This window comes from Macrobrachium rosenbergii, chromosome 16 (genome assembly GCF_040412425.1).
Source record: "Macrobrachium rosenbergii isolate ZJJX-2024 chromosome 16, ASM4041242v1, whole genome shotgun sequence".
Lineage (NCBI taxonomy): Eukaryota > Metazoa > Arthropoda > Malacostraca > Decapoda > Palaemonidae > Macrobrachium > Macrobrachium rosenbergii.
Genome location: NC_089756.1, coordinates 55,565,117 through 55,586,937, shown reverse-complemented (window position 1 = coordinate 55,586,937; position 21,821 = coordinate 55,565,117). Strand labels below are relative to the sequence as shown.

The 21,821-nt window shown below is 38.3% G+C and overlaps 1 protein-coding gene across 1 annotated transcript; it reads left to right on the top strand.

Annotated features, from left to right (window-relative positions):
* The first annotated feature begins 454 nt into the window (after positions 1–454).
* LOC136847444 (protein hairy-like) lies at positions 455–21,181 on the top strand. The gene is made up of 4 exons (XM_067119144.1): positions 455–666; positions 10,667–11,549; positions 16,867–16,962; positions 17,100–21,181. The coding sequence occupies exons 2-4, from the start codon at positions 11,244–11,246 to the stop codon at positions 18,228–18,230; spliced, it is 1,533 nt and encodes a 510-aa protein (XP_066975245.1). The 5' UTR covers positions 455–666; positions 10,667–11,243; the 3' UTR covers positions 18,231–21,181.
* The last annotated feature ends 640 nt before the right edge of the window (positions 21,182–21,821 follow it).

Genomic DNA, 21,821 nt, shown 5'->3' with positions numbered 1-21,821 from the left:
GTTCTTTGGGAAGAGGGAATGTGCAATTATATTACGAGAATGAAATGACATGAAAACGAGTCGTTTCAGGAAAAAAAATGACCTGAAGATATAGCGGGAAGATTTTTTTGTCCCAAACTGAATTTTGTTAGCAAAACTGAAGAACAGAATATATTTTTCTGAAATTAATGAAACTTGGAAAGAGACTGAGTTACTGGATCTATATGCTAGGGTGTCAACAACAACAAAGGTCATCGTCAGAACTGAGTAGTGCTTGGTAAATGGAAGACATTGTAAACAAATCTTCTTTTTCAGAGGCAACTTAAGAAATGGCGCCCTCAGAGGGCAGGGACATCAGAGGCCACTGGAAGCCACAGGAGTTGTCTTCGAGATGAAAGAGAGTACAGGGCCGGGAGGGGAAGCGGGGGAGGGGGTGGTAGGGAAGAGATTTTCAGCTGGGATGCAGGGAGGCGGTAGAAGGGCATCCTCGTAGCAGGAGAGGGCAGAGGTAAGCAGGTGCCGACACCGAAGATTACGACGACTTCCCAAGACGAAGAAGGTAAGATGTTTGGCCGGTCGGTTGTTGTTCTTCAGTATCATTTGGGACGCGGGCTGGGTTGGTTGGGTTGGTGTGTGAGGCCTCAGAGAGAGAGAGAGAGAGAGAGAAAGGACCCCACTCGAACCATGGTTAGTTGTCATCCTCAGTTCTACACAGTTCTAGTTTTAGTCTCTTCTGTTCTTTAACGGTTATATCTCAAGTGTTTGTAATAATATACACTTCAGATGAAAAGCATAATTTATTGGTTTGATCGTATATAGTGTGTGCCAACGCAGGAAATGGCACCACGGCTTTTTTTCTTTTCAGAAAAAAATACGAATTTTATCGCAAACAGGATAAACTCATTTTTTATACTTGTTGGTGCTCAGCGTTAGGCAGCAACAAGTTCCGGGCAACACCACCATCAAATCGTTAGACGAAACCGATAATTCTACAAAGAAACTGGCCACCATATCGTACCCAGAGGCATTCCTCTAAGAGTCTCAGGTATGGGCAGCTGGGCAAGAAAGGGCAAGATACAAGAGAAGGAGAGGGAGAAGGAGAAGGAGGAGGAGGAGGAGGAGGAGGAGGAGGAGGAAGAGAACGAGGCAGGTGTTGGTCTCCATTTCTTGTTAGGATATGTGTCACCTGCCTCTCCGTCTCTGACTCAGTGATTCGCTGATGCCACCTGCGCGCGCTCAAGCACGCGCATATTAACAGCTGCCAAAGTAGAAAACCCACAAAAAAAGAGATAATCTCAGGAGGCCAGCTGGAATTGTAGGTCCAGCATGGACATGTGGTTGTGACCTCGAGAAGAATAACAATATTACATAAAAGATAGTATCCCTCGGACAGCACCAGCACTCGCACTCTGTCCCACTGGCTATGTTGCAGGCCTCTACTCTACACTCCTCGTTACGCATACGCAAGCTCTGCTACGTACCGTACGTATACTCAGGCGCGTCTACCGACTCCATATACAATTGTAAAATCATACTTACCTGATTTTACATTGACACACACATATATACATGTATATGTAAACATATACATATATATACACATAAATACTCTCATGAAAGTGTATTCATTCATCTACGTACACACACACACACACACACACACACACACACACACACACATATATATATATATATATATATATATATATATATATATATATATATATATATATATATATATATATATATATATATATATATATATATATATATATATATATATATATATATATATATATATATATATATATATATATATATATATATATATATATATATATATATATATATATATATATATATATATATATATATATATATATATATATATATATATATATATATATATATGCGTATGTGTAAAGACACAATCACAAAATTGTACTTGAACATGATACGTGAGCGCTTCCTTCGGTACTACTTTATATAATTTCATCCCTTTTTTAGTCTTTTTTTGCGTTCAAGCCTGGGCTTGAAAATGCCTCCAAGTTGGCCCTTTCCTCGGTCTCCACGATCAAATGAAGACTCCAAAAGGAAATGGAAGGAGGCGACACCCAACACTTGGCTGATCTCTTGCAAGAGAATGCTAGTAACACATATTAAAAAAGTGTACTTTTTCAAATGTGCGTTTTTCTCTCTAAAGTATTTCTGGCCCAAGCAGTGATCAACATTCTCCTTAATAATAATAATAATAATAATAATAATAATAATAATAATAATAATAATAATAATAATAATAATAATAATAAAAATAATATAAAAATGTAATTCATTTTCCACGGATTGTTACGTAACAAAATCTAAGGGACATAAACTCCACGTTCGGACTTGCCATCATCTAGCCTAGGGCCAACCTTCCAAATCAATGTCCCCTGTAAAAGTGCTCAGAGTGAAGACAGTTAGTCCGACCTTAGGGAAGGTGCGTAACGTCCCTGTGGTAAGACTTGTCGTCGCCACCCTCTCGTATATTACTAGTATTTATGACGGTGTAGGTACACTAATAATAATAATAATATTTATACTTTATCTATACTCCAATGTCTGGCTCAGAAGTATTGAGTGTCTTGAAGACGGCGAAAAGGTCAGCTTCATTTGTTTGGAAATAAAAAAAAAAAAAAAAAAAATTGCAGTGAAGAAAATCACAAATAGTGAGAAGTCGAGTTCTCTTGATAAAGGAATTACTCGATAAGAGAAAAATCTGTGACTCAGAATACGTATTTTAGGTAATTATTTTTTAATGGAATTCTTCTATATTGGAATTGCGGTTGTGTTTACGACTGTTATTTAAGTTGTGTTTATTATGATCATAATGTTTTATATTATATATATGTTATTTAAGTTGTGTTTATTATGATCATAATATATATGATTATATATATATATATATATATATATATATATATATATATTCAGTATATGTACGTATATATGTACAGATAGACAGCTAAATAGATATATAATTTATCTATCTATCTATATATATAGAAAAGTGTGTGTGCGCAAATGTGTTCCTACATAACAACTGTGCCCCGAATATTTATAAAATGTTCTCTACCCAGCTAGTAAAAAATTCACAGATCTGGCCTTAGAACAGCGTTGGATCGCAACCAATAATAGGCTATTGTTCATTTTAGTTGTTAGACAGCGCTGTCGAAAGAGACACTCCCAGGAACTTTAACACCAGTGACATTAACAGGCTGCTCCAGGAGCAAACGCTCGTGCTGGCATAAGGCCAACTTGATAAACAACAACAACCACTATAAAACATGAAGGTTTTAACATTGCTCAATCTACACGCTGGACATTTTACGAAAACGTTTTGATGATAAAAAAAAAAAATTAGTGTAACGATGACCTTGAAATATAAATTACTCAGAATTTCTTATCAGAACCTTAAAAATCTGAAAATTATTTTCTTGATTCCTATAACATACCCTCTTCCAAGGGGCGAAGTTTATCTTTCTCGGTTGCTAGGACAACTCTTTTTCGTTTTCGTTGCTGAGTTTCGCTAAGGATTGGATCTCATTTTTTTAAAATCCAAGTTTCAATTTTTTAAATAAAAAAATATCGACTTATATTTAACAGCTTTTAATTTGATCTTCTTTACACCTTCAATTTATATTATATCACATTCACTAACATATAATATAGTCTCCGTGGTTGGTGCAAGTTCGAAAGTTATTCCTTATTTCCAGTAAACGTTCATCTTTTTTTATTTTGCAATATTTTTCTATTCATTTTTGTGTTCTGTTTTGAATTTTTTCCGCACAGGGCACTGTAAAGTGTGGAAGCCTGATCTGGAATATCGTGCCTTTTGGGCTTCTTCAACAACAACAGCAATAATAATAATAATAATAATAATAATAATAATAATAATAATAATAACAGGCTAGACCGAATGAATGAACTTAGCTCGGAGGGGCATACATTACGATGTCTGTCCTGTCCGACATCCTGATATGACAGGAACTCCGGAAATCTGAGGCGCCTGCTAATTTTCACACAAATAAGGATTCTCCCTAAGAAGTACGGCAGTGTTTGACCGCATAATCTGGCGGTATGCCGCTGTTTTTTATTTATTTATTTATATATATTTTTTCTTGTTTGCTTGGACATCCGCATGCGTTTGTGAGCGCTCCCATTGTGTGTGTTTACCAGCATTTGCATTCAGACAAGTGTATGTTTTGATCTTGATAATGAATTTTTCCAAGTATGTTTGTTTGTTCGTTTGTTGATGCGCACTACTGTGTCCGCAGTTACACTCTGATAAGTGTTCATTTGTGTTTATCTTGGTTATAATTTCCTTCTACTTTGCCATTGCATAACTATACTATCACGAAGCTGTAATGGCACCACTGTGCAATAAAAGATACAGCGAAATTGTGCGCTGAATGTGTGTGTGTGAGAGAGAGAGAGAGAGAGAGAGAGAGAGAGAGAGAGAGAGAGAGAGAGAGAGAGAGAATATTTGAAACTGGAATACTGGTTTTTCCTGTTCAGATCTTGACAAGTTCAAACTTTAGGTCAAATATTAATTAATTACCCTAATTCAGATTAAGGCTGCCTAATTCCAGCTCTGGCCCTTGCCCATAAACGGGTTAAAGTGCTCAGACGAATGAAAGCCGGAGTGAACTTCTCAGCTCGGTTCCAGCCACGGTACCACCCAAGATCGAGGCGAAGATCTCGTTGGCGATCACACCGACCGAAAATTGCCTCGACTGATCGATCTTGACGGCCTTCTCGCGGTAGTGACACGGAGAGAGATCTGGCCCGGTAACTTAACCCATCACTCTAGATTTTCTGGGGCGTCTGGTCCCATCTTGATCTCTCATGATGAAAGGCTGCAATCTTGCTTTTATCAAAGAGCCGTTCATCACTGTCTTGACTTTCATTTATTTTTCTCACAAATTATGTTGTCGACTTTCCCTCATCATTTTTTTTTTTTGTGCGATACATAATGCATATGTTACAAGTAGATAGTGAAACCAGGCCTTTTAACGAATTGCCTGAAATTTCAGGCAGATAGCGAAATGCACTTAGAGACATTTGATCCCCCAGGGGCTAGTACTAAACACGGCGAAACAGTGTAGGTGGGTCACTGTTTTGTTGCGTTTTGTACTAGCCCCTTATGAGATCAAATGTACCTAAGTGCATTTCGCTATCTGCCTGAAATTTCAGGCATTTCGCGAAACGCCTGGTTTCGCTATCTGCCTGTAACATATATACTTCCGCTTCTAGTTTCACTTTCTTCCTTTTTAGCTTTCTGTAAACGAAAACTACTGTGGCAGCTTTGTCCGTCCGCACTTTTTCTTAAAAACTACTGAGGCTAGAGGACTGCAAATTGGTGTGTTGATCATCCATCCACCAGTCATCAAACATACCAAATTTCAGCCCTCTATCCTCAGTAGTTTTTATTTTCCTTAAGGTTAAGTTTTAAGTTTTCGTACGTCTGGCAGCGCTTTCCGGAGGTGTTCGACGCACCCTCACTCCACCGCAGCTGGAGAGTAATGAGTGTTGCGAGGTCGCAGTAGCTGATAGTTTTATACAGCATTATACACTGTACAGAAAACTCGATTGCGCCGAAGAAACTTCGGCGCATTTTTTACTTGCTTGAATTATGAGCACCTCTTCCTTGGGAACTCTTTAGCACGGTAATAGCTTTTTGCCAAACTCTATTTGCAAGTATGCTCATGCTGAATAACTATACACCTCTTTTTTTTTTTGTCAGAAGGGGTCCAAAACGAGGTCCTCTGGTACTCTGCAAGTCTCTTTGGGATGACGTTGTTAACCATGTCTTTCTCTACTCTGACTGCATCCCACCATATTCGAATAACCACCTGGTTCTGAGTTTACTGATTAGGTAAGCATAGGAACACTGGATGTTCCATGAAATGGACTCATGGCATTTCTTCACTCTTGCATTGATAGCTGGTAATCGCTGGCCCGTGTTAACTGTATGTATATATTTATATACACATATATATATATATATCCTGTGGTGGGATGCAGCACTTCAGGCCTATTTCTTGAAGTATCCATTGAACTTCTACTGACCCAAGCAGTAAATTTTTTACCTAATAGTTAGTTGACTGCTGAGTCACCGCCAGGATGGAGAAGGAAAATGGGACTTGCAACCTCATCCCACCCAGAAAAAAAAAGACTTACTGAATTTGAATATTAGTCCTTTATAAGGACCCACTTTTAGAGATTTGAACTGGCGTAAACGTTAACAAATACCATTCATATGACAAGAGTGAGATTTGATTGATTTACTTACTGATACTATTTGGCGCGATGGTAAACGCCGAAGATTCACAATTTCGAGGAAAAAATAATGGATCATGTCCAATATTATAACATATCTTATATTCAATGACACTAGGACTCCTACTTTCCACAAAGTATATAAAGGAAGGGAGAGAGAGAGAGAGAGAGAGAGAGAGAGAGAGAGAGAGAGAGAGAGAGAGAGAGAGAGAGAAATGTAGTCGTTATTGTAACCTATGAGCAAATACATTTATGTCGAAAGTAGTTTCGTGCGGTGCAATGTTACTTTTTAGTTCCGCCGTTTTAATTCGTCTGAATGAAGGTCAACATCCGTTTAAATATCCACAAGTACCGTGTGTCTGTTCGTCTCCTCTGATTTGCCATTTCCATCTGTATATCGCTTAACCTATCTCGTCAACTCACTGAAACACTGTATTTAATGGAATCTCGCTTAATAAGTTAATGGCCTTATAAGCATACCCCAAATGATGTTGACCTTATTACGAATAATAATAATAATAATAATAATAATAATAATAATAATAATAATAATAATAATAATAATAACAATAATGCAGGTCCAGAAATATATATTTTATCCATACACTTTCGTCTTTCTCAACGATTCATTTTCGCTTTTGCATTTGTCTTTTATGCAAATGGCTGTCAGATTTCCCATGACCCTTGGAAGGCTAAAGCGATGACGTTTGACCCTGGATTTCTCCGGGTGGGCGCCAGGTGCTGCATACCAGTGAGATATTCTTCAGTCTCTTTATTCCTTTCGTCTTCTTTTATTTAAATCGGTCGCAGACAGGATTCAAAAGGAATTCTGATTTTTACTTTCACTTTTATTTGCCTTTCATTTTGCAAGATGACGCAAAGACGTTCATATATTGCATTCGTTTTTTCAAAGCTTTTGTGAAACTTTAAACGATGTTATCGAGAGACATCGCTGAGGATGGATTTTCAGCCGATTTATTACGATTTTTAACAACTGACCTAAGGTTTTTCCGAACTGTCTCAGTCAGTTTTTCTAAGCTGTCGGTCCGCTCAACATTCCGAATAAAGCAGTTTACCTAATGATGCTTTAGAGCATCTAGTAACAATTGCTAAACTCTCTTAATGGATCAAGGCATAGTTAATGAGTTATTATTTGACTACATAGCGACTGCAAGGGAATAATCACGCACTTGAAAGAGAAAATCAGCAATAAAATTAATAGACAATTTTATATAGGCTTACCTCAGTGGTACCTACCCGGAAAATACTTCAGAAACAGAAGGTATGACGCTAATATGTAAATTAAAGGAAGAAAAAAGTAAAAAGATAAGCACTTTGTGAGCATTCTTTGCAAATTCATTAAAAGTGGCAGGTTTACTTTTGGCTTCCGATGTCAAATTAAATCATTCATTTTCTTATAATGAATGAAGAAAGCAGGGCCGACGCAGTGTTTCGGAGGGGATTAACCATCTGGCATCCTTTTTACCCACGACAAAGATTTCGGGAGTAAGTTCCGCCCTTCCACCAACACCCCTTGGAAACTTTGAGAACTCTTCTAGGTATCTGCACCAAAGAGGCAACATTCAGATGTCCCAAGGCCATGATGAATCAACAGACAGATGTCACCGCAATGGTCTCCCTTTTAGGAGTGCTGTTCACGAACTTTCTCAGGGGATGCATAGGGAAAGAGACCTGAAATAAATGGACAGCTCCGTACTCTACTGCGGGTACTTCGACACCTTCGTAAAGATCAACGACAAGGACGCCCCTCGTCGCCTTGAAGACGATTCTAAAGTGTCAGCTGGTCTTCATATGACCAATGAAAAAAGCGACGACCCCGTTACATGAAGTCGATCATTGGTGCTAACAGGCGCCGTGCCCCCTCACCTAACAGTAGACGGGACGCCATCCAACAACTGAAGGATAATGGCTACTGAAATAATATCGACTAGGTCACCGGAGAAATTATGAATCAGCGGCACGACATCCACCCTAACAACAACTACGATAGTAATAAAAAAAAAATCAGTGACCCCCTACAGTAGGAAGCAGATGAGCATGGCCTACAGACAAGACGAAATGATGATGACCAAGGAGGCCATTGCCATCAATGTTCATACTTTTCACACTACAGCAAGCATAAAAGGTGTCTTATGTAGCAAATCTAGAGCTCCTAAGGACAAACATGATGCAGTCTACCTGCTAAAGCTGGAAATGTATGTCCGGATGAATAAGACTCTCCTGTCGTAGAGGTTAACCTTCCGTGTTCAAGATGGTGCCATCAAGAGGCACTGCCGCCATAATTACTGCCAACGACTTACCAGGGACTTCCTGCCTCTGAAATACCTGATTTCCAAAAATATTAGACGTCCTCGCATGCTTAAATCACCTACATAAAAGAGAAGAAAAGAATAGAAAAGAAAAAAAAGTGTATATATACACATATATAATATAATATATATATATATATATATATATATATATATATATATATACAGTATATATATATATATATATATATATATATATATATATATATATATATATATATATATATATATATATATATATATATATATATATATATATATATATATCTACTGTATATATATGTTGTATATACACATACATGCATTCACACATGTACAATGCACGGCATTGAGCTAACGAAGAACAAAGGGACTAAATTCCACAAGAAAAAAGTTATTCATATGAATCAAACGAGTTCCTTAGAGTTTTGTTTTTAATTTTGCGCTGAGACTTATTCTACTCGCGTTCGATAAACTTTGTTTGTTTCCTCTATTTCTGCTTTCTGCGAAAGCATACCATGAATGATAACGTATATATACAGACATAAGCAAACACACACTAATACATATTTAAGCATTCTTTTTTCACGAACTGGGCTAAGACAATTTAAGGTTCGAAACAGACCCCATTCCTAAGAGCGATAAACCATTGATTTACTGCTTTCTGAGTGGGTTTCTTTGAATTTTGGCTATGGTATTTATCGTACTGCTTTATACATAAATATATATATATATATATATATATATATATATATATATATATATATATATATATATATATGTGTGTGTGTGTGTGTGTGTGGTGTGTGTATGTATATATATATATATATATATATATATATATATATATATATATATATATATATTGTGTAATGTGTATGTGTGTGATGTATATGTGTGTACATATATATATATATATATATATATATATATATATATATATATATATATATATATATATATATATACATAATATACATATTATATATATAATATATATATATATATATATATGTAACATATACATTATATATATATATATATATATATATATATATATATATATATATATATATATATATATATATTCACACACAAAAAGCAGCCAAATTAGGCAGTGACCTTAAGGTGACAACACCAACACACAGATGAAACTGCAGTTGCATCTGCAGATAAAACAATAAAGGCGTTTTAAACAACGAGACTACCAATGTGGGCACCCCATCAAGACCGAAAAATTTTGCTAGCCCACAAATTGGAGTCCAGAGGCTAAGTCGAATAGAAAATTCGAGTTAGGGAATCGAGTTAGTTTGAAGTATTATTAAAACACAAACGCACACACACACATATATATGTGTGTGTGCTAATGAGAGAGAGAGAGAGAGAGAGAGAGAGAGAGAGAGAGAGAGAGAGAGAGAGAGAGAGAGAGAGAGAATAAACTGGGCAGCAAGAACCCTTTATAACAAATCATTCACGTACCTAATGTTTTAAATGTGTCTTAATAAGGAAATCTCGTAAAAGCTCAACGTGTAAATGACCTTCAGTAAGATTATTGAAATAGAAGACCAACTGGGGAGATATGTTGGAATCCGGAAACAGAAGAGCAGAATGCATAGCAATTCTCAAGGTCCTTTCTTCAAGTTAAACTTACTTTTTTTAACCGAGATGGACGAGATTAAGACAATTGTACTTAAAAAGTCGTGTTAGGCCTCCTAAAAGGTAGTCAACATATCTATAAAGTTAATTTTCTAATTATGCTTTTAGATCATCAACAACCTTGCTTATTTTTCTCTCATTCGTCTTGTTTAAAATTTTTAATAAGTCATTAAAACAAAAATGCAAAAGGTATACTTGAGTTTCTGTGAATAATTATTTACAGGTCTTACAGAAAACTCGATTAACGCCATGTGTGTGTGTGTGTCAACTGTGTTAGAGGCTGATAAAAGTGAGTACATATTTGATGGCAATCGTACTCTTCAGATTATAGGATAATGGTAGTGTTTCTCATTAAGAATCAGATTGGCAGGTGTCTTACCCTTGTCTTTTCCTCATTGCAGAACCGACGGTAACGGAAGCAATGCGGGATCCGTGACCAGCCACCAATCTTTACTTCCTGAACCTGCGATCCTCCTAGTCCAAAACACCAATTTACTCACTGGTTCTATTCTCTTCTCTTGCTTCCTTCGCGTCTTCTGTGACGCCGTAGTGTGATGTATGCCTTTGCATCAGGTGACGCATATTTATTACAGAAAAAGAAAAAAAATCCTTAAAAAACAGAAACGAATCGCCTTCAGTCAATTACATCAAGAGGAGCATTAAAAGAGAGACAGAGGCAGAGAAAAAGAGAGCGGTTCTCCTTTGCAGTTCGATGAAGTTCCTGGACAGAGGTTATCACCCAGACTGACAAGATCAAACGTATCATCAAGTGACCAGGAGCAAAATCCCGAGCCCAGACAAATCTAGGAAAACCTGATCTGTTGGGCATCCTTGTCTCCCTCCCTCAAGCCCCAAGCATTGAATACCCTCCTGTTCCCCAGTCACCCGTACCTCCTTATTTTTTCTACTCCTCTCCGCCACTACCTCTACCAAGTCCACGGCCTTCCCACGTCGGCCTCCTCTGGGGGAAGCTCCAACATGGAGAGATCGCCGTCAGTAGAGTTTGCGAGTCAGGTGGGGCCGGACGCTGGCCGTCAGTACCAGCAGCATCGGGGCAGCAACAGTCGGCACCAAAGACAAAGCCAACAACAACAGGTCTTAGTCCGATCGAAAAGCCTACAGTACCTAGACCAAGACGCCCTTGCCGCCGATGTGCTGAGTCCCGAAGAAGACCTTTACGACCAACCCGAGGAGGAGGACACCTTTAGCGACATGACGCCTGAAATGAACAACCCACACGCCCACCGCCGCAACTCACCGGCGGAATGCAACATTAACAAGAAGGTCAGTACAATCGTCTCATTTTGTTTCTCACAACAATAGGCTGTTACAAACTACGGAAACATTATAGGCCTACTATCTTTGCCTCAAGTGCGAAGACGCTGCGACAAAAGCAATAATTTTAAGGTAATTATTGGATGAAGACAGGTCGACACTAAAATTATACAGAAATGCATGACGCCTGTATTTTCACTTCTTAATTAGATTGCTATCGACTTCAAGTCGTGCTTTATGAGCAAAACCATTTTATTATTATTATTATTATTATTATTATTATTATTATTATTATTATTATTATTATTATTATTATAGTAAGACCGAATGAGAAGGCATATCCTAAAGCTTAGGTGAATTCAGGTTTATTAGCAAACTTGAAAAACGTTATACAAAGTAAAGCAACGTTAGAATCTGAGTGGAAAGAAGCTTTCCACTTACAATGCGCCAAACTCACCTGGTCGTCTGCACCTTTGGCTGCGATTCCCCATTCATCCCTACACGTATGGGACGTCTTACATGCAGTTATTTCCATTACCCCATCCTGCTAGTCTCTCGCTCTACCTCTATAACAGCATATTTCAATCTCTTTTCCTTCTCATTTCACCTAGTAAACTAAAACAAGTAGGATAGTGGATCTCTCTCTCTCTCTCTCTCTCTCTCTCTCTCTCTCTCATTACACCAGGTGATCATTTTCTCTCTTGTTTCCAAGAACATCTTGTCAAATGAACTAACGCAGCCTCGTCACCTTGCAAAGGGAATAGAAGGAAAATACTTGCCATTCGTAACAGTGAGCAGAAGTAACTTCTGTAACGTGGAAAGAATGTGTTACGGGCAGAGCATCTTCGTACCAACTGTGATTCAGTTTTGAGGTGTGATTGTGGAATTCGGGAATGCCTCTCACTCTCTCTCTCTCCCTATTCCATGAAAACCCACTCAAACACACGGATATGTGAGACTCATAATTCTGTTGTTGTGGTTACCCCAAAATACGACAGCACAATAATGCAAAACCTCTCACAACGTGGCTGCCAGCGAGAGGGAAAGAGGGAGACGCCGAGTATTACAGATTCGGGTACTGTAACTCAAAGATGACTTGCACCTACGAAGTCCAAAACACTGCGTCGAATCTCACCTGCCTGGTTTTTGCTCTTTTACTCTTATACCCCGTTTGGTTATAATGATGCAATATATCGAGAGATAACACAACACACAGTTCACCCACCCAACGAAGTCTTTTCCAATTTTACGCTTCGCCGGAAGCGCGCGAGAGAGCAAGTACGTTCATGTGGTCGTCTGCGTGTCACAGTTATGCCTGTGAGTGCAGTGAAGTTCAGACAAGCGGCCCAGGTCATTTTTCCCTTTATGGTTTATTTCTTTTGCTGCTTTTCGTCTGCAATATTAAGGCCTTAAAAAAATTGGAAAACATGATAAAAAAAAATTGAGAGAGAGAGAGAGAGAGAGAGAGAGAGAGAGAGAGAGAGAGAGAGAGAGAGACAGACAGACAGACAGACAGACAGACAGAGACAGAGACAGAGATGCAAATAAAGATTTTAGGACGACGAAATAGGAAAAAATGATCATGCACATATTTTTGCAAAGAACTAAACAAAATCACCTTCTCCAGCATCTTTGTCGGGAAGATTTTCGTTCACAGATGTTTCCAATTCTTTTAATCACACTAAGAGAGGGGTAGGGAGAGGGAGTAAGAAATACAATTCGGATACTTAGTAAAATCCTTAATCACAGAGTAAAATATACAGCTTCAATTATTGAATTTTATTCACAACGGGTTATTGTGGAAGCATACAGAGCGAGCACAGCATCCTCAGTGTGCATGATGCCTCATGAGGTACAAATAAAAATGTCAGTTTTCGTGAAGCTGTAGTTCTGTGGATCTTCTTTCTTTCTGGGGTCAGTAACTGATCAGCTTGTCACCGAAAATATAAAGCCGATGAAAAATAGAAAACACATCAACTACATATGTAGTGCGCATGATTTTTGTAAGGATGCATCCGTAAAGTTACTTTGAGCATTAAAAAAGACTGTGTGTTACTTTGAGCATTAAAAAAGACTGTGTGTTACTTTGAGCATTAAAAAAGACTGTGTGGTAATAACGGCAAAATAACTGACAATAGTCAGAAGCCCAGTTCCATCTTTCTTAATTTCCAACATTCCCGTAGGAGGACAGCTCTTAAAAACTGACATCCTCAGGAACAAAAGTTGTCTCTGAGAGAAGAATATATTATCAAAACATGTCCCTCGAGCTATGTCTGGTCCCTTCACTTACACGAAGACGCGTGACCATGTATGCAACCAATCATTAATAAATGTACTCGTCTGTGGAAATTCCCTTGGCTTCGAGGGGTCGATCCGCTCGCAAAAACCCTTTCGACTGCAAAGAGGGTTTTATGCATGCATATAATTTCACAAGTCTTCTTTGTCATTATTTCCTTTACTGCAGCAGCAGCAATAGACGATTTGCTTTCCACCATCCGTGTTGTCTAACAGGATTTAGAATTGCAACCTCAAACACATAAATGCATACATATATACATTTAATTAATACATACATTTAACGATCAGCCAGTGCCACATATCGCCTTGAAAGCCAAATTTAACAAAAAAAAGATAATGACGGAAAAAATACACACAAAAAGGAATACACACAAATAGGCCCCAAACCAACCGAAATGCAGACGCACAAATTATTTTAAATTAGACATAGTCAATTTATCCATTTGGCATCAAATTCACAAACGACTCAACTGAATCTTCTGTGCAGTTTAGAAGTCAGATCCTCTATTTTTTCGTGAAAAATCATTAATAATGAAGCTTTTCTGTATTTCATTAGTTAATCTTATCAAATTATACATTTCATCTTTAACTTGTTTTAAAAGAGAGATGCGGGCTAACCAAGGATACGTCAGATTTACTTCCGAAACCCTAGGAAACTTTACGCTGGCCTGTCAACTTTAAACCGACACTAAACCGCCTTGAACTAACACTACGCGAAATTAAAGTAAACCAACTTAGATCAAATTAAATTATTAAACTACATGAAAAAAAAAAAAACTTTAAAGTTTAAACTATCTAAGAACCAACATATAACTAACCTGAAACAAACATTATTACATCTAAAACCAGCATTCAATTAACCTGAAGAAAGGAAATTCCTAAAGCAAAAATGAAGGTAGCGACGAAGCAGCCATCTTCCGCTCCAAAGTGAAGCGTACAGACCGAAACCTGCCCCGAGCACCGTTTTCTGGCTTTAAAGAGAGCCCCGGCATTCATCCTTCACCTTGGAGCACGCACTCGTCTAACCAGTTCCTTCTAAGAGGGGCGGACATTCTAAACCTTTAAACAATCACGTCTATACAGTAGCTCCAGCTGCTCTGGTTACCCAGTACCCTCAGTTCTGCGCGATGTCGACAGGAGATTGATTCCCCAGTTATTTTTGAGATCGAAATTCCTGCTTGATCGGCATTCCTTGTTAGGTTACTTACGGTACCCGAAAATTTTACTGGTTTTGTTTTACGGAGAATATTTCCGTATTTACCTAACACTCGCCTGGGCTTTTGAACTATCCCATTTAGGTACAAAGTTCTCCGTTTTCGAAACTAATCTATCCTCTCATGCCATTTCGCTGTTAAGTCATTCTACAGATAACACCTGAGCTAGCGCCGTTAATTCCTGCAAGTGGCTAGCATACGCCATTCTTCGTTGTATTTTCTGTATATTATTATTGTATCTTATTACAGCGTCTTATTGAGGGTAATTTTCTTCGTGATTATTTTGATGCTCATGAGTCAAGTTCATTGATTTTGGCAAATACATCTGACCATCCAGATTTCCCACTGATAACTAATAATGACAAGTTAGCCTATTTTCGTTCTTGCGTAGGATACTGCAGCAACTTCAATATATATTGTATGTGTATGTGTGTGTGTGTGTGTGTGTGTGTGTGTGTGTGTGAGAGAGAGAGAGAGAGAGAGAGAGAGAGAGAGAGAGAGGGGTATTAAAATCTCATAAAAACTGAAGAGAGGAGAGCTCCAGGGGTTTAAATATCGACATACGTTGTCTGAACTCTGAATCTGACAGGAAATGCATTACGGAAAAATACTTATTACTGCTTCTACTACTACTACTACTACTACTACTACTACTACTACCGCTACTACTACTACTACTAGTAACACCAATACAGCTGTCACATATTCTGCTGGGAGAGCCAAAAGCTTGTAAACACCTAAAGCAAATATAAATATGAACCAAGGATTGATTATATCAAACATTAAAAATGACCACCTTACGAGTCTGAAAATTCAGGAAATTCCCCAGGAAATATAGATTGCACCTTGAAATATTGTTCACGGTCACAACTGTCCCAAGTGTCATTCTGCCGGAACTCGAATCTCCCAAATTATCATGATAATAGGGAATTTCTCCTATTTTAGTAAGGATACTTAGAGTATACAAACAATGTTAACTGATGATTTGAAGTGTGTCCAAATCTACTAATAGATGGTCACTCAACTGTAAAGGAACAGCAGTTGGAATTAGTGCACGTTGTACAATAGGCGTAATTAATCACTTACTAGAAAGGTGTGAGCTTACAAACGAGTTTGCCAAATATTGTGATTTGCAAAAACAGGACATCCTTTCTATACGAAGAACTGATGTAGCTTTATCCAGCCGATAGTTAATTGTATGGAACAAAGACCTGTGGGATAAAGGAAGTTAGTTATGGGGCTGATAGAACTGAAATGCAACGATAACTGCATATTTTAGTCAACAGTGCTAAATACATAAAGCTTCCAAACGTTTTATCCTAATCATTTCCTCAGACTGAAAGACATTATAAGCACTGTATGCAACAAAGTGAACTTTCACCCTCTGGTACTGGAGCCTCACAAACTTCTAGGTAATGTTTTCATATCACTGGTCAGGTTTAAGAAAACATACTGGAGTCATAATACATTTCCATTTCACTGTGCGAAATGATAAGAAAAATTAAGTCCTCAAGAGATTCAAAGAGTAAATAAATAAAAACTGCCATACTTTCTTAAAGAACACTAAACAGAAACCCGTCATGGAAGTCAGAAATAATTAGTGCCGAGATTTCTAATTTCCTAATGCTGTAAATAACATCTTAATCGTCATCTTACTGAAAGCATGTTCGTTTCTTAACGCCAGCACTTTGTGAAAAGACGATAATTAATGAATAAGTGTTGACAGCATTGTAAGAATATTTACATAACAATTAACCTTATTGAATCTAGATGTCAAACAGGAAGTTAAGTGATTTTATTATCTTTTTTAACAGAGCAACAAACCAATGATGGAGAAGAAAAGGAGGCAGAGAATCAACAGATGCCTGAATGACTTGAAGACACTGGTGCTGGAGGCTCTGAAAAGAGATGTGAGTAATGTGTGGTTTCGTGCACTTGGTTTCTTTATTTAACATGTATGTTTACTGTTTCAGGATATCGAATGACATTAAATCTAAGAATGATCTGCCATTTACGTTCTTTAACAATTCTCTCTTTCCCTAATCAGCCGGCAAAATACAGCAAACTGGAGAAGGCAGACATTCTAGAGATGACAGTGCGCCATTTGCAAATGCTACACAGGCAACAGTCAGCAGCAGGCTGCATGATGGGCAATGGTCAGTTTATAGGTGAGGATATATCCAAGTACAGGGCCGGCTTTACTCAGTGTGCTGCAGAAGTTACAAAATATCTGGCCACTATGAATGACATACCCCATGATCTTCACACTAAGGTGCTAACTCACCTGAATTCCCTCGCCACAAGTGTAGCAGCAAGTGTAAATAGTAATGCTACTTGTGTTCAGAACAGTGTCAATGTAATGCCAAACCCAGCACCTATAATATTAGTTGTGAATAATGCTACTGCTGCTGCGCCAACAGCAATCTCACATGTGACAGCACAACCTATCAACTTTCATGAAAATACAGGGAATTCTCTTGGACCACAGCCAAATTTTGCAGTAATAACAACTTCTCGAACTCAGAGCATACCCACTCCAATTCAACCATATCCACAGAGCAATGGACTGCAAATTCTGCCTACTCGCCTAACTAATGGAGATTTGGCTTTGGTTCTTCCAGCAACAACCACAGTTCCTTTGGCAACACAAAACAAAAATATCCGATCAAGTCCAAGCGCAGCCCTTCAAGCCTCAGCACCAGTCCTGACGGCTATTCTCACCTCAGACCGGAATCATGTAACACCTGCATCAACATATGTACAGCCTCCAGCTCTATCAACCAGCAGTGAAGACTCTGCTCTTGGGCCTGAAACACTCGAAGTTTCAGATAGTGACATAAGTTCAGGCATTTGTACCCCAGTGTCATCAATGAGCACAGCTAGTTCTCCCCTGCCTGCAGAGGAAGCTGGAAGAATGTCACCTAAAAGAGCAACAACTTCAAGGTCAGCTTCTCCTCTGAAACCTCAGATTTGGAATAGTAGCTGCTTTAGGGAAGAGCTAAGCCCAGCTGCTTGTTCCAGTCACAATGCTCATCGTCAACACCAAATGATTGCTCCAAAGTCCTCGAATCCACGGCCTCCCAAATCAAGTTCGCCAGACATCCACAAGAGGAAGAAGGCAAACACTCCACCCCCTCCAGAAGTAGATTCACAGTCAATGTGGAGGCCATGGCACTAGTCATGTCTGGGAGTAATTTGTCCCACCGTCAGTCAGTGTTAACTCTTAACCTTATTTCAATAACAAAGAAAAATGAAAGTTTTAATTCTTGAGTTATTTGGAAAGTTTACTCTAGAGATAATTCTGTCCATAACAATGCTAATCACCATATAGCTTGATTTATGAACGAAACAAGATTCCATTGGGACTAGAGTTCCTGTTTTTTATAAGAATCTAACCAAATTATCTGAAGGAAGAAAACTACACTATGATTTGAATTTCTGTCTATCAGAGGCTCTTGATGACATAATACTTTCCTAATGACAGTTCTGTTATAAATACTGTTGTACCTGCAATCTTCAAAAGTCTATTTAGGATATGTTAAACCTGGAAAAACTGAAATGGAACATATTTTTATTGTATGTATATTACAAAAATTAGGAACCAGAAAAGGCACCTTAAAGGACAGGATTCTTCTGTTCTTGATCTCATTTCTGTTGTTAGGACAAATTAGTCTTAACGTCACATGAGGGACCAAACTGAAGAGAACTCAAAGCACCTATGGTGGTGCAAGTATTATATTTTTATACTGTTGACTTCTTTACTTTGAGGAAAAACTTGTCTTCCATCCCTCAGGTGTTGATTAGGACGTTTTTACCTTATTGATTTGATTTTTTTATTTGTTATCATACGCTTAACCAAACTAGGGCCAACTAACCGGCACCGCTAAGCACAGTGTGTGTTGCACTGCACTTTTTGCACTTTGCACCGTGTGTTTTTTATTGCACTTGTACCTTGCACTTGTACCTGCACGCCCCAGCACCCGCACCTGCACCACATTACCTCACAGAGGTTATTGGGCGACCTGCTGCAGCCACAGAGCTTACTAAAGATTGTCTGATCATTTCAGTTACAGTACCTGTACTTCTGAATCTCGTTTGAAATTGATTACCTGAATCATACCAGTATTTTTACCAAGCTACCCCTTATGATTTTAGATAACAGCAATGTTTTGGTGCATTCTGTATTTCAAACCCAGGATTTCATAGATAATATTCAGTTCACAGTTTTAGTTACAAAGATAATCTTGTTCAGTTCATAGGACAATCTTTACTAAGAGAATTACTGTGATGGTAACAGCTCGCTCGACCTCCTCGCCAAACCCGTGGTGGTGTGTTATCTGTGATTTTTATGGGACCCCTCCTGCCACATCCTTGTGCCATACCCACACAATCCACTTTCTTCATTTCCTTCAAGTTACTGTCTCATGAAAACAAGCTGCTAACTTGTTGGTCTTTCTTCTTTGCATGGATAACATCTAGGAGAAAAGTTAGCAGCTGTTGCAATCTGTACCCATAAACAGAGGACCCACAAATCAAGTTGTCATACCTGATCAGTTCCGCATGAGCTATGGTGTCAAGGTTGAACACGTAAAATTGTCTTTTCTTATGTCAAAAAAAGCTTGCCAGACACCAGTCTAATCTATTTTTACTTGCTGATTTTATTTTCTTTTGCTAATTTATCGGTATTAAACAAGAGGCATTAATACAAATCCCAGTAATTACTTTCAATGCTACCAATATGGCAAAATTACATTCCAAATTTTAATGCATGCATCATTTAGAAACTAAGCTGCCAGTCAAACCATGAAAGCTGATCAGGTAAATGTACATTTTCTCGTAACCTTCCGTGTGCTCTCTTTTGCATGATTGGGTGTAAAGTACTTTACCTTCCTTCTTTTCATTAGTTCACTCTCTCGGATGTACATTTCTTCACCTGCGCACTTGAAGTGATTCTCCTAGCGCAAATCAACTTCATAAACGAGCAAGTTATATTTCCACAACTTTCGCGGCTTCTGTCAGTTTGTTGGTTTGTCCTTTTTTCTTAAAGTAATGGACACGAATGAAGTTCTGATTCAATCTGCTGCTCCCATATGCTCTTGTCTTCAACGTTCTCTTTATCCTTCGCCCATTTCCCTCTTTCTCCCTTGATTTACTTTCCATCTCCGTTAGGTTGTCTTACGTCAACGTCTAGTCATTGCTTCTAGAAGCAGTTTATTTATTTTTGTTTTTGCTCCTGAATTACTATCGTTCAGATACCGTCTGATAGTGCAAAGATATAAATCAAAATATGCAGAATTAAAAGCTCAGTTTCCCTCCTCGTATTACTCTCTGGCTAACGACATTTTTATACGAACGTTTCTGTACCTCAACAGCAGATCACAGTTCCACTCCCGTAACAAACTCAAGTATGCGAATCGGTAACTTCAGCATGACCATGACAATACCATTATAGTATATCTACAAGACTTCCCTTTCAGAAGCATTCACCAGCCAGATCTATGCTGTCACTAAAATGTCATTACGCTTTGTATATCATTTATTTAAACTATTCGATCTTTTTTATTTATTTATTATTTTTTTGGCAATATGACCGATAGGCGACAAAACGTCGCAGATCAGTCTTGTGCCCCTACTTATCATTGGTTATCGAAAACGTTTCGGTCACACGGCGATAAGTACACTAACGAATAAACTGGCGACAGAAGATACGCCGAGAAGGACAACACAGGCAAAACGCAGTGGAAGTCTCAGTGTTGTGGAAATGTTGTTATGCACGAAGCGTTCTCCTCGACATTTGCCAAGCGTCACAACAGAGACCCTCTTCGAGGATCCTTGGCGACAAGGCCTCGGGAGTTTTATTTGCATGCTGTCAATTCTGTTCATGATTCCCCACTTTCACACAAATGTAACTGCACGCATACATCCATTCACATTGCTTTCTCTCTTGCATGACGACACTATTCGAAGTTTTATTGGTAAATTTGGGCCATTCTACTTAAAATATATTTTATATTTCAAATAATTTATTAGGCAGACCTGGGGTCCCAACTCCACTAGTGTATTAATCTGTGATGTAAGTGTGATGGATTCTAATGTAATAGAAATGAAATAAATAATTTAAGGGTTGAATTACGTTTTTTTCTTCATCCTAAAATTGTAATTCATTCTCAGGATCATCACCTTTTAACAGCCATAGGCTTATTAGGATTAAATGACGTCGTATCTACAGTCACTGATGCTGATTTCTACAGCGATTTAAAACCGAAAAGATAAATTATTATCACCATTTTTCCGACAGACTGCAGAAGAGAAATAATGGGTATATACAGCACAACACGATTACAAATTCTAATCTAGTTGTTGGCGTCATGCAGCATGTTTTCTGTGATCGAAAAAACAAATCTAGTGTTGGTCTAATTAAACGAGAACAGTTTCCCACGGTGGCATGTCAATGGAGAAAGAGCAGAAGAATAAAAAAGCAGTTGTCCGTCAGAAAACACGTTAGGCGGACGATAATCAGTGCTGACTTAAGGCCACATGAGGGAATTAATACTATACTTCTGCAAGGTGAGAGCTCTCTTATGCTCTTTCAGGGGCGCTTTACGCTCTTTCCGGGGCACCTGACACCGTGGGAAACGATTCTGGCTGCAAGAGGATTCTTGAAGGACGGTCGCCATGAACGGAAATTTTTAAACGATTTATTGGCTTCCTCACACCTGAATGACTCACACTTGTCTATGCACCTGAAATAAGTTGCTATCCATAATGC

Excerpts from the sequence above, each read along its gene's own strand:
- LOC136847444 (XM_067119144.1), top strand. The coding sequence starts at position 11,244 with ATGGAGAGATCGCCGTCAGTAGAGTTTGCGAGTCAGGTGGGGCCGGAC. Across the intron at positions 11,550-16,866 it reads AATGCAACATTAACAAGAAG|AGCAACAAACCAATGATGGA; the intron begins GTCAGTACAATC and ends CTTTTTTAACAG. Across the intron at positions 16,963-17,099 it reads TGGAGGCTCTGAAAAGAGAT|CCGGCAAAATACAGCAAACT; the intron begins GTGAGTAATGTG and ends TTCCCTAATCAG.